The sequence below is a fragment of the Canis lupus genome, chromosome 11, assembly GCF_048164855.1.
Source record: "Canis lupus baileyi chromosome 11, mCanLup2.hap1, whole genome shotgun sequence".
Classification (NCBI taxonomy): Eukaryota; Metazoa; Chordata; class Mammalia; order Carnivora; family Canidae; genus Canis; species Canis lupus.
The window spans coordinates 47,978,832-47,992,071 of record NC_132848.1 but is presented as its reverse complement, the minus strand read 5'-3'; the positions used below and the strand labels follow the sequence as shown (position 1 = coordinate 47,992,071).

At 56.3% G+C, this 13,240-nt stretch overlaps 1 protein-coding gene across 20 annotated transcripts in view; it reads left to right on the top strand.

The window, feature by feature from the left end:
* Positions 1–13,240, top strand: part of FER1L5 (fer-1 like family member 5) — a 58,448-nt gene that overhangs the window by 43,386 nt on the left and 1,822 nt on the right. For 7 of the 20 annotated variants that reach the window (XM_072768132.1, XM_072768136.1, XM_072768137.1 and 4 more), the window contains 24 exons: positions 316–479; positions 774–888; positions 1,772–1,874; positions 2,449–2,612; positions 2,695–2,868; positions 3,114–3,258; positions 3,381–3,458; positions 4,448–4,629; positions 5,241–5,402; positions 5,632–5,733; positions 6,705–6,851; positions 6,938–7,100; positions 7,249–7,274; positions 7,905–7,955; positions 8,087–8,188; positions 8,544–8,663; positions 9,185–9,346; positions 9,575–9,666; positions 10,042–10,212; positions 10,425–10,573; positions 10,775–10,914; positions 12,284–12,372; positions 12,618–12,707; positions 13,072–13,213. In XM_072768132.1, coding sequence (XP_072624233.1) covers positions 316–479; positions 774–888; positions 1,772–1,874; positions 2,449–2,612; positions 2,695–2,868; positions 3,114–3,258; positions 3,381–3,458; positions 4,448–4,629; positions 5,241–5,402; positions 5,632–5,733; positions 6,705–6,851; positions 6,938–7,100; positions 7,249–7,274; positions 7,905–7,955; positions 8,087–8,188; positions 8,544–8,663; positions 9,185–9,346; positions 9,575–9,666; positions 10,042–10,212; positions 10,425–10,573; positions 10,775–10,914; positions 12,284–12,372; positions 12,618–12,707; positions 13,072–13,213 — 3,033 coding nt within the window. The other 13 variants (XR_012003301.1, XR_012003302.1, XM_072768142.1 and 10 more) reach the window with 13 other exon arrangements.

Here is a 13,240-nt window from a genome sequence, read left to right as displayed (position 1 = left end):
GTGGCTGAGCACCCTCGAGCAGAGCTGACCTTTGAGCCTTGGTCTCCCTGCCTGTGAAATGGGACTCTGAGGATCACAGAGGACAGTTCATGTAAAAGCCTGGGCATGGGCCTGGCCTGAGGTGAGAGTTGGACGAGCAGTGTCCTCCTGTGCCAACCGAGTGCCACTGAGGGGAAGTGCTGCCTGTCATAAGCTCCTGGCCCCTTCTTACCTAACACATTTCTAAGAGGTGCCTGTAGCCCAGAGTATGGGGCCCAAGGGGGGCCTGATGTCCCCTGTGAGCTGGGGAGGCACTGACAGCTGCCCCTCCCCCAGTACGAGAACCAGGCCAAGTATAAAGACCAATGGGGACAACAGGGCCTGTACCGCTGCCCCAACTTCTCGGACGTCATGGGGCACAAGGCCCTCCCCAAGGAGGATTTCCACGTACCCCAAGGATGGCACTGGCAGGGGAAGTGGACAGTGGAGCCTCAGAGGAGGTAAGGCCAGGGTGCCCCTGGATATGCAGCAGTGGGGTGGGCAGCACCGGGAGAGCCAGTTGGCCACAGCCTGGGGAGGTGGGCACCCAGCCACTGTCACCTGCACCCAAGGGCTGGGGTGCACAAGACAAAGGTCCCTGCCCACCACCCTGCCCTGGGTGCCAAGCCCCACTGCCCAGCCTTGCCCAGAGCAGGTGGGGCTGCAGGGTAGGGGAACACTGGCCCAGCAGAAGAGGACCCAAGAGCCTGGAAGTTCAGAGGGATGTGCTGGAAATGGGGTCTTGCTGCCCCTAGACTCCTCCTGAACATCGACATCAACAAGAGCCAGGTGCTGGAGGAGGTGTATGAGAACCAGTGGCGAGACACCGCGGGGGCCTGGGTGCCGGCAGCCATCCCCAACACGGACGTGGTGAGCGGCTGACGCTGCCTCGGGGGATGTGGGGAGACAAACAGTGCACCCAGGTGGGCACCTCAGAAGCTGGGCTGCCCCGAGTGGAACGAGCACTGGACCAAAGGTTACCATTTGAGCCTTGCTCCCCACATGCTGTGCAGGACCCTGGGTGCACACTGATGGGGTTTGTATCCCAAGGCGGCTGGTGAGAGACCTTCAAGGAGACTGTAAGGACGTAGAGGGGCAGTATTTCCCTCCCAAGCTTCTTTCAAAGGTAGTTCTTACCCAGAAGGAGAGACTCTGTCTGGGGCTAGTTAGCCTAAGCCCACACCATCCGATAGAACTTTCTGTGATGATGGAAATGTTGTATGTCTGCACTGTCCATCTGTTGAGTGGCTATTGAGTACTTGATATGTGGTACTTTGGGGAGTGAGGAACTGAATTCAGGACTTTGTTTCATTTTAATCAGTTTATACCTAAGTGGCCCTAGGCTGGTGGCTGCTGCGTGGGACGTGCGGGTCGAACCCATCTCATGCGCACACGTGCACTACCCTCCACTCCACTCCCCTCCCCGACAAGGACAGAGCCAGCTTGGGCAGGCCGCAGCGTCCAGCTGAGCTGTCACACTATTCCCCTTTCACAGTCACTGGGATGGGTGTTTCTTTGATTTTCCATTCACAGTGACTATACCAAATTTCCTTTTACAAATACGTTTACCATTCAAAAAGGCAAGTCAGTAAAAGCCAGCTGAGTGAATAGGTGGGGGCACCAGAAGTAGCAAGCACTGTCGGGGGTGGGGGGGCACCGTGAGGGCAGGTAGATGAGCAAATGTGCGGGAGAGTGAGTGAAGGTGGCCTCCCGGCTCAGGTGCCCCCGGCCTGCCCTGTCTGTCCCCCCTCAGAATGGAGACCCTGTGGAAGCCAGGGAGAACTTCAAGTGCCCCCAAGGCTGGCACGTTAAGGAAAACTGGGTCGTGGAGCTGAACCATGCTGTGGACGATGAAGGTCAATCCTCTGGTCGTATGGGCTGAGGGAAGGAGGCCCTGGAGCTGCCAGGGACTGACACTTCCCACAGCCTCAAAGCAACCAAGGCCTCGGGGGGATGGGCCTGAATTTCTGGGGGGCCCCCCAGCCTCAGGATCACCACCCTTTCTATAGACTTGGGCCCTAGTTTTCAGACAGGGTAGGTTGTAAGCACCTCCTGAGCACTTTCTAGAAAGGGGAAATGGTTATGGAGCCTGGGTTCACCTGAGGTAGTAGCTCCAGGGAAGGAGTGATGGGCTGGAAGTCAGAAGACCTGAGCTCAGACCTCGACACTGCTACATATGGGCTGTGTGACCTTGTGCGGGTCACAAGACGTCTCTGAGCCCCATCTTCCTCATTAGTAAAATGGGCAGTTGGGCCCAAGCGACCCTGGTGACCACACCATCCTTTCCACACCTCAGGGCCCGAGACAGCTGCACATGAGGGAAAGCATTTCCCCTTTAGCCTGCCTTCTGGGGCCCATTTCTCAGGCCTGTCCACACCTCCCAGCCCCTGGGCACCCGGGCACCCACAGGCCATGGCCCTGCCTCTGCAGGCTGGGAGTACGGAGTAGGGATCGAGCCATCAGGCCTACCCCAGGTCTGGAACTCAGTGGAGAAGACCTACTACTCCTGCCGCCGCCGGCGCTGGGTGCGTCTGCGCTGTCGGAACCATGGGAAGCTGAGCCTGGAGCAGGAGACCCTCTCCTTCCTGCAGCTGGTGAGAGGGCCACCCGGGCAGGGTCCCCACCGCCAACACTGTGCCATGATGGGAGGGTGACATTCTGCTCCCCTCCCTGCAGCACCACCCCAGCCAGGCAGAGGAGGAGGAGGGCTGGGAGTATGGCACCTTTGGCTCCAAGTTCCACCTGAACCCTCAGCCCCAGAGCCGTTTCCGCCGCCGTTGCTGGCGCCGCAGGCTGGCCCTGAACAGGGACAAGGGCATTGCACCCATATTCCTCCTGGAGGGATCCATGGTAAAGCCTCAGTGGTCTAGGTGACTCCTCTCTGCAATCCCACCTCCCAGAGCCAGGGCCCAGCCTGGGTGTGGCAGATAGTGGGAGACACCCCAGGTCAGGGCACTGATGGCTGGTGGCGGGGGGAGGAGGGGAGTGTGTGCCCCAGATCCACACCTTCGGGCTGTAAGGGAAGGGTAATCTAGGTGCACTCTAGGAGACAAGCCAAGCACCCAAGAGCCTCAGGGAGAATGTCCTGGGCACAGAGTTTGGATCTGAAAGAGCAGGCTAGGAAGGAAGAGAACAGGAGGCTGACACAGGGTCCAGACAAAACGATCAGGAGCTACTGGAGGCCTGCCCCAGAGGACATCCACCCATATGACCTACCCTTCATCTACTGCATCTTCAACAGTAAGCATCTGAGAGTCTGCTTCGGTGGTCCGAGACCCTGCATCTGAGGACAAGCAGTGGGGAGGGGGGATGGCTTGCGGACCCTGGGGGCAGGTGACAGATGTAGCTTCTCTCTTACCCAGGGCCCCACTACTACCAACTTTTCTGCTACATCTACCAGGCCCGGAACATAATGTCCTACCAGTTCCAGACATCCCAGGGTAGGCAACAGGCATCCCTTTTCCCCCATGCCCTTGGGGGTCCCATGATGTGGCCACCCAGCAGCATAAAAAATATGAGCCTTGCTCCCCACACGCTGTGCCCCCACCCCCCCCCCGACAGTGCTTGCTACTTCTGGTGCCCCCACCTATTCACTCAGCTGGCTTTTACTGACTTGCCTTTTCGAATGGTGAAGAAAGGGGGTGACAAACATGCAGATCCCTCTCCCCAGCAAATATACAAAGAAGGAGTATACGACGGGACTGCTCTTGAGATGTGTCCCTGACACTGTGGAAACCAGAAAGTGGAGTTGGGGAGGCTTTACCCTGGCAGGACCACTTAGCTAAATCTTGATGAGGGAAGAGGATTTTTCTGGCAGAGTACTGATGAGACAGGAAGACAAAAGAAAGGGGGACATGATTTGGGACTGAATGTCCCTTGTGTCAGAAGATGAGGTGTGGGGAGGATGTGTGGCGATTTCCAGCCCTGTGCATGAGGACCCAGGGAAGGTTTCAGGAGAGTCATGTGCTATGCACACGGCTGTCCTATGTAGCACTGTTTGTAAGGAGCAGGTTGCCAGATGAGGGCCTGAGCCCGGGCAGTGGGTATCTGCCGGGAGCTGTGTCCATTGGGCATCAGCGTCCACATTGAGAAGGCCACATGACGTCTCCTGACACCACAGCCACTCACTGATGCTGTGGAAGGGCAGCCACAGGTGGTTGTTCCTTAGAACTCCTCCAGAGGAGCCGTGGGGCCCTCCATCCCTGCAACACCCAGATCTCAACCCCGTGGTGTAAGACCGATGTGGATGGAACCACATGGCTCTGCAGCTTGCACTGAGGTGGCCTTCTGGACAGCTGGCAGTGGCCGTGGCTGCCCTGCCTGGGCTTCCCTGGATATCTGGTCCAGTGGTGGCAGCTGCCAGAAAGGAGTGCCTCGCCTGACAGCTCGGTGGCAGGACTCCCTCCTCTCCTTCTACCCCTGCCCCCAGTGCTCTTCATTCGGCTGGTCTTCTTGAACTATAGCCAGTGCACCCAAGCCCTTAGGAGCTCTGCAGCCCCCACATGGGCCCAGACACTCATTTTCCAGCACCTCCTTCTGTATGAGGACCCTGAGGACACCAAAGCCAGCCCACCACTCGTGGTGTTGGAACTGTGGCAGCAGGACTCCCAGGTAGGGTGGGCTGGACTGGGCAAAGTTGCTGAGTTTTTTTTTGTTTTGTTTTGTTTTTTTGTTTATGATAGTCACAGAGAGAGAGAGAGAGGCAGAGACATAGGCAGAGGGAGAAGCAGGCTCCATGCACCGGGAGCCTGATGTGGGATTCGATCCCAGGTCTCCAGGATCGCGCCCTGGGCCAAAGGCAGGCACCAAACCGCTGCGCCACCCAGGGATCCCTGAGTTTTTTATTTTATTTTATTTTATTTTATTTATTTTTTTTTTTTTAATTTTTATTTATTTATGATAGTGAGAGAGAGAGAGAGAGGCAGAGACACAGGCAGAGGGAGAAGCAGGCTCCATGCAGGGAGCCCGACGTGGGATTCGATCCCGGGTCTCCAGGATCGCGCCCTGGGCCAAAGGCAGGCGCCAAACCACTGCGCCACCCAGGGATCCCGAGTTTTTTATTTTAGAGGAGAATATCCAGAAAGTGCTCCAGTGGGGTCTGATTGACAGCATCCCGTCAACAGAAATGTTAGCTCTTATCCAAGAGTTGTCAGCCTCCCAGGGGAGGAGCCAGAACCTTCCAGCTTGGCCTCCACATCTGGCAAACTTCCCCTTCCCTGCAGGGAAAGGAGACCTTGTGGGGCCGGAGCATGTGGTCCCCGGTGGTCTGGCTGGATGTCCAGAACCGAATCCTGCCTCCTCTGAGGTGGCACCCCCTTGTAAAACTGCCAGGGGAGGAAGAGTGCGAGATCCTGGTGTCCTGTGAGCTGATCCTCGAGACTGAGGTACTGGGAGGGAGAGCCTGGCTGGTTCGGGGGGGGGGGGGGGCAGGGGGCGTGCTTGGTACCCCCCACCCTGCCCCACTCCCCTGCCTCAAGTCCCCACAACCAGCAGTCAACTCCACCCCCTCAGGGAAGGTCTGGAGCCCTGCTAGGGACTTGGTTTGGGGGTGGGGAATAGTGGATGAGCCCACTAGCACCTCATGCTCCCTGCTCTCCCACCTTACCCCTTCAGAGTCTCAAAGAGAGGCCACCAATCTTAAGTGTTCCCTGGAAGAACGGAGTCTACACACTCCCCAAGAGCATCCAGCCCACACTAAAGAAAATGGCTGTTGAGGTGATGAGGGTGTAGGGCAGGGAGGGCCGGCACCCCTCAGAGTGGTCGGGTACCGTGGGGCCCTCTCTGCGGACTCTCCTTGGGGCCTCCTGACTACCTGATCCAAAGCTCCGACCCCAAGAAGAGACTGAGAAGACAGAGGGAGACAGGAGAGACGTGAAGAGCAGAAGCTCTGAATAGAGAGAGTATCTTACAGGGTCTTCCTGCAGGCCTCTGTGGGGGGTTGTAGACAGGGGGCTTTAGCAGTCATTCTCATTTGAGCCCCTCGTGGTCCTCTGCAGTAGGGACCACTTTTCAGACAAGAAAACTAAGGCTCTGAGAGACAAGCTAGCCCACGCACACAGGTGACACAGGGGTAAGTGGCAGAACCAGAATCTGGGCCTGGCCCTGCCTGACTCCAAATGCCAGGATGTTTCTCACCTACCTTTTGACAGTAGCCACATGGGAACCTTTGTGCTCTGCCACAAATCTGGCAAAAAGCAAAAGATGGTCAGGCCCTCCTAGCCCTGGAGAGGCCCCCCCGAGATCAGGCAACCTCAGTCTGGTCCCTGAAGAGGCCATTTCCTGGGGTGCCATGGAGTTCTCTGGGACCCAAGTCAGCAATGAGCTAGATGGCAAAAGGGAAGCCCGAGAAACCTAGGGCACTCCCTACTTCTTGGAGGCAGCCAGCCTCGGGAACTCCCTCCTGAGGCCTGCAGGCCAGACAAAGCAGCAGGGGAGGAAAGGCAATACCTCACAGCCCACCCAGGAGGCCAGGGAAGGATCGTAGCCAGAGGGCACGTCTTCATGGGGGGTCTTGAGGACAAGCATGGATTCCTCACAGGACAGGAGACCTGGGTTAGCTCATTTCCTGGCCCTGGGTGCTCCATGAGTTGCCATCACTCCCAGGACAGCCCCCTCTCTCTGGCCAGGGCCCCATTACAGACCCCTGGCCTGTCCCTGGGCCAACCGCTCCTTCTCTGTTCTGGCAGATTCTGACCTGGGGCCTTCGGAACATGAAACGGGTGCGTTCCCCTCAGCTCCTGGTAGAATGCTTGGAAGAGTCCCTGCAGACGGAGCCCATCAGGGACTTCCAGACCAACCCTAACTTCACCCAGTCGGTGCTCTTCCTCACTCTGGTAAGGCAGCCTTGGGCAGAGCAGGAGCTGGGGCGGCCCTTCCCTCCTGGGAGGCCTCACGCTCCGGCCTCTCCTTGGGGCTGCAGTTCATGCCTATGGAGGATGTCTACGCGCCATCCCTCACATTGAAGGTGGTAGATAATCAGGACTTCGGCCGACAGACTGTGGTGGGTCAGGCCAACATCAACTCCCTCCAGCCCTACTTCTGTGACCCCTGGGCTGACGACTACGTGCCTCCACAGCTTCCAAGTACGGCCCCTCCTCCCCGCCCTGCCCAGGCCTCACCTTCAAGCTGGCACCAGTAGTGGGGGTGGCCCTGGCTGCCCTGCAGGCTCCTGTCCCTCCTCCTCACTCCTCTCCCTCTGCTGAGATTCATGATTTTTCTTTCTCCACACAGTGCTGTCTGTGAAAAAGTACCAGAAGGTGAGTAAAGGCTCAAGGTCCCACCTTCTCACACACCATTCACAGGGGATGCCCCTGGTCCCTAAGGAGGGGCGGGGACGAAACCGCATACACGAGAACGCTAAAGCCATGACTCTCCACCTGGACCGCACATGAGCACTGTCTGGGAGTTTAGAGAAATCCTGATGGCCAGGCCCCTGACCAATTCCATCAGGATTGCTGGGGAAAGACCCGATCATTCACAGTGTTGCCAAGCCCCCACCCCTCTCCAGTGATTCCAATGTTTCCAAGGTTCAGAACTACCCCTTGAGAGCACTTGTCATACTTGAATGCATGGGAGTCTCAGGGACACTTTGAGCAAAAGCAGGTTCTGATCTAGTAGATCTGGGGTAGGGCCTGGGGTTCTGTATTTCTGAGCCCTTCCAGAGTTCCATCTGCAGCTGTTGGCAATGAATATAAGAACTAAGCTGACCCTCCTTCTGATTCCTAATCCCATGTGCGAATCCCTGAATTGAAGGGGCTCTGTTTAGAGTAAGGGAGCCAGGAAAGGAAGCCCTGCCCTCCACTCACTTTCTCCTCGGAGGTCAGAGATGGTGAGCAGGCTAGGTAGGCACACCACACCTCACCCTGCTCTCCCACTTTCGTTTTTAGCTCCTGGATTATCTCTATGAAAAGTTCTGGTTAAGTCCCAGCAAAACCCAGGTGATATAGGCTCAGCCCCAGGGAACAAAGAACAACTCCGGGTAGCTCAGGGAGGTGGGGGGCAGATGATCCTGGGCAGAGGAAGGCTACTGTGACTGCTCCCTGAGGTTCCAGAATGACTTCCCTATCAGGATGAATACCATCATGAAGTGGACTGGTGGAGCAAGCTGTTCTGGGCCACAGGAGATGTTAAGTCCTTGCAGTACAAGTACAAAGACTACCATACCCTGAAGGTTTGGAGGCCTCCAGGAGGGGAGATCGCTGAGAGACACAATGAAATCTGCTGGGAGAAACCCGCAAACCTTGCCCTGATGCCTCTAGAAACTACCAGGGTGGGGGTGGGGGTGGGGGTGGACAATAGTCTCCTCCTTGTCTCCCCAAGCCTCCACCAGACATGCCCTTTTGGGAACCAGAGCTGCCCCATCCATAGCAGGCAATGCCGACCCTGGGGCCACCAACTGAACGGACGCTTCCCAGCAAGACCTGGGAATGGGTGGTCCCTCAACCCCTGATGGCAGGAACAGTCCCCCCTGGCTGAGCCCAGCCCTGCTCTCCCCACCGGCCTGGGTCCCATACACCCTTCTGCAGGTGTACGACTGTGAGCTGGAGGCTGTGCCTGCCTTCAAAGGCCTGCAGGACTTCTGCGAGACCTTCAAACTCTATCAGGAAGAGCCCAAGTTGGACAGCCCTGTGGTAGGGGAGTTCAAGGTGGGTGTTCACCCCAGCTGAGCTGCCCCAGTCTCCCCAGCCCCTGCTGTACTCAGAAGACTCTAGTAAAAGCCCTGGTTCTCTATGCTAGTTGTGAGATTGGGTGGGGAGGGCTTGAAAAACAGTTTGGAGAGCAGGTAACCAGAGGCTGACTGATGTGGGGGTTCAGACAGACCTCCTCCCCTTACACGGGATGGGCAGGGGGCTTCTCACTCCGGCTCGGCCTGCACTGGTCTCCCAAGTCCCAAGAGCCTTCGAGAGCAAGTTCCAGCCTGAAGGAATGGATGGGGGTAGAATGGGAGTCTGAATCAGCAGAAACTGGAAACTCACCTAACCGCTGCGGTTGTTTGCCCAACACCCCTCCCAAACACGGCTGTCCCCGCAGAGCATCTCTATGGCACCCACCTCGCCCATCCACCGTACAGCCCAGTCTCTCCTGAGTTTGGACCTGGGGCACCCCCTGGAGGGCTTCGCAGAGCTGGGCCCGCACCGCCAACACCTTCCCTCCCCAACACACACAGGGCCTTTTCCGTGTCTACCCCTTTCCTGAGGATCCAAAAGTCCCCAAGCCCCCCCGCCAGTTCTTGGTTTGGCGTGAAAAAGAGGACTTCCCTCAAGAGTGCTTGGTGCGGGTGTACATGGTCCGAGCCATCAACCTGCAGCCCCAAGATTCCAATGGCCTGGTAATGCACAGCCCCAAGCCCGTGGTGCTTGTTGTCTCCAGGCCTGCCCAGTCCAGGTGCCTCCCACGCTTTGCCATAAACCCCAGGGTCCTGGAGCTCCAGGCTACAGATACCCAGACAGCTAACCTCCCACAGGCTCCCTCTGATGCTCCGCCCCCACCCTCCCCGACCAACCTGGACTGACTTTCCATTTCCTGTCACATTTCCCTCACTATGACCCAACCTCAGTGCGACCCTTATGTGATCCTGAAACTGGGACAGACAAAGATGGGCAACCGGGACAAGTACCATCCCAACACTCTGGACCCCATCTTTGGCATGTGAGCTGCCCCAGCTTCACCTGACCCCACCCCTCCACACCCTCCCACACTGTGCTAGGAGTAAGCCCCAGAAGGCGAAGAATTCTTGCATTTCTTTCTAAGCTCGGAGTTCCTAGCATGGGCTCTCACACTCTCCGTGCTCAACAGATGGAAGGGTGGTCAGTTCTACATTCCCTCTCAAATGCTTTGCCTGGGAAAGGGGTTCAGGGCTGTACAACCCAAGCCTGTCAAGAGCTATTCCTAGCCACGACGGGGGGATAGTCCTTGGCAGTCGACTGCCACCCCAGGTTGTGCTCTCCATATTCACCATGACCACACAAGGGGCCAAGAAGCTGGCCAGTCTCTGTAGTCTCCAACACCCTCACCAACCCCTAGCATGTTTGAACTGAGCTGCATCATCCCGCTGGAGAAGGACCTAGAGATCCAGCTCTATGACTTTGACCTGTTCTCACCTGATGATAAGATTGGAACCACAGTCATTGACCTCGAAAACCGACTCCTGTCTGGCTTTGGAGCCCGTTGTGGGCTCTCCAAATCCTACTGCCAGTGAGTGGAACTGAGGCTGGGCAAGAGAGTAGGGGAGGGGTGAAGGAGGGAGCCCCTAGCTCTCTTGGGGGCAGGCTCACATCCTGGGCTGGTGAGCCAGGACCCGAACCTGGCTCCATTCATGCCCGCACCACTGTTTATCCTGCAGCTCAAGGCAGAATGTTGTCCAGGATGCAAACCTTCTCACCTTTTCCTCTCCCTTAATTCCACAGGTCAGGGCCCTTTAGATGGCGGGATCAGATGACCCCAAGCTTCCTTTTGGAACGCCATGCCAAACAGAAAGGGCTGCCTCCGCCTCTGTTCAGTCCTGAGGAGGACACTGTTTTTTACAATGGGAAAAACTTCAAATTGCAAAGCTTTGGTGAGAAGTACAGCACACTGCGGGAAGGTGCAGATCCAGGCCTCTGAAACCAGAGGCCACGTGCCTCATTTTGCCCTTTCCTCCTATAGAGAGCTACCATGTTCACTCTCCAGGCAGGGTGTAGGGAAGAGGGTGTGCCTGCCTGGGAGATGGGAAGGCTAATGACATTGTGATCCCCTCTTTCCACCTCCTTCCAACTAGAGCCCACACCCCCTACTCTTCATTATTTGGGTCCTAAGAAAGAACGCCTTGCACTGTACCTCCTGCACACGCAGGGGCTGGTACCTGAGCATGTGGAGACCCGTACGCTGTACAGCGACAGCCAGCCAGGCATCGACCAGGTAGGAGACTGGAGGGACGAGGTCAGGCTTAGATAAGGGAGCCCAACCAGCCAGGACATAGCCCATGATGTGAGGGGAAGGGGAGGCCAAGCATTCACAGACACCCATGCACAGAAAACAAGCATGTTCTGCACATGTTCAAAGTGAGAGGGTTCAATGATGTCACTTAGAAAGAAGAAAGTCAGAGCTGGAAAAGTCATCTACGAGAAGCCCAGGCCTCGCATCAGTTGGTGGAAGCGCTGAGATGCCCTACCAGCCAGCGCCAACTGCCTTAGTGCCTCCTGGGGGAGGGCCGGGAGGAAGCACCCAGAGTCAGATGTGCAGACATTACAACCCTGTTTGGCCTGTTAATTGCAGGCTATGTTTTCTCCACACCAAGGAACCCCAAACAGAAGGAATAAAAATCCCCGCAAACACCCTAATTATCTACCCTCCAGCCACCAGAATGGCTCTTCTCATTCTCCAAATCTCTTAACTTGATACCACATTCCAGACACTAAGTTCTCTGCTGAGCACTTTTTAAACCATTCTCATTAGACCTGTTTTCTATTTAAGAAAACAGGAGTCGGGCAGCCTGGGTGGCTCAGTGGTTTAGCGCCTGCCTTCGGCCCAGGGCGTGATCCTGGAGACCTGGGATCGAGTCCCACGTCAGGCTTCCTGCATGGAGCCTGCTTCTCCCTCTGCCTGTGTCTCTGCCTCTCTTTCTCTCTGTGTCTCTCATGAATAAATAAAATCTTTAAAAGAAAAAGCAAAGAAAACGGGTCAACTTCAAAAGAATAAAATGAGGTCAGTTTGAAAGAATATGTCTACCTTCCAGTGTTGATAGTTGTATTCTTTTATTTTTTTTCTCTTCCTTTTTCTTGCCATTTTCATCCTTTCTTAGACCTCTGCGCCTGGTGGGCAACTTAATATCCATGGGATAGGGTTCCACAACACGACATAGGACAGCTTGGGCATTTGGACTGATCACCTAGTTTGCTCTTACTCGGGGCCACTAAGCTGGTTAATAAGTGAAGCCCCAACCCCACTGTGGAGCCTGTCCAGAGAGGCTGTCTAGCATAGCCTGCTAAATGGGATTAACCCTCCAGATCCCATGGCCATCAGTCTTGAAGTAGCCTTCATGCACTGCCAACCCTACTCTGCACTCTTCTTCCAGCCAAAACTAAAGAAAAAAAAAAAAAAGGAAGCTGGTGGGTGGCTGCCAGACTTCCTGTCTGAAGTCCACTTCACCTCACCAATACCCCCTTCCAACCCTCCAGTGGTGGGGGACCCAGCCTCAAGAGACATCAGGACCTGGGACCAGGCTCCCAGGCCGGCATGCTGAGAACAGTGTCACAACTCCCAGCCAGCTAATCCATCTCCGCTCTAGGGAAAGGTACAAATGTGGGTGGACATCTTCCCCAAGAAGCTTGGGCCTCCTGGCCCCCCCGTCAACATCAGGCCCCGAAAGCCTAGAAGGTGAGTGACCCGGCAAGCCCATCCCTGCACTCTACCAGGCATGGAACACAGGTGTGCTCACACACTAGGGTGCAGTGGTTCTTTCCTTCTCCCGGGAATCCAGGAAGCGTCCTTCCTCTCCATCCCCCTAAATCTGGCATACCTTATGGGCTTGGAGGGCAGCCCCCCAGCCCTCTCTCTTCTTGCACCAAGGCTGCAGCTGGGGAGGTATTCCTCAGCAAAGCCTCAGAGTACAGTGGCTACAGGTATGAGCTGCGCTGCATTATCTGGAAGACTGCCCAAGTGGACCTGAGGAGAACTTTAACCTCTGGGATAAGCGACATCTATGTCAAAGGGTGAGGAAGAGGGGAGCCTGCGTGGCTCAGTGGTTGAGCGTCTGTCTTCAGCTCAGGCCGTGATCCTGGGGTCCCAGGATCGAGTTCCACATTGGGCTCCCTGCAGGGAGCCTGCTTCTCCCTCTGCCTGTGTCTCTGCCTCTCTCTCATGATGAATAAAATCTTTAAAAAAAAAAAAGGGGGGGGGGAGGGTAAGGAGAGGGCAGGGCTCCAGCAGCATTCCCTCAGTATCCCCCAGTTGTGTAGTCCCCTTGCCTCCAACCTACCCCCCACTATCCTGAGGTGACATCTCTCCACTTCCACCCATGCCTGGTGTCTATGGAACGATACACACAAACTCCAGGTGAAAGGACTTTGGCCCTAGGTGGATGGTCGGGCTCGAGAAAGACATGCAGAAGACAGATATCCATTACTACTCACTGACCGGGGAGAGCACCTTCAACTGGAGGTTCATCTTCAGCATGGACTACCTGGCAGCCGAGCACATGTGTGTCCAGAGCCAGAAGGTGACAGGGCTGGGAGGGTTGCACTCC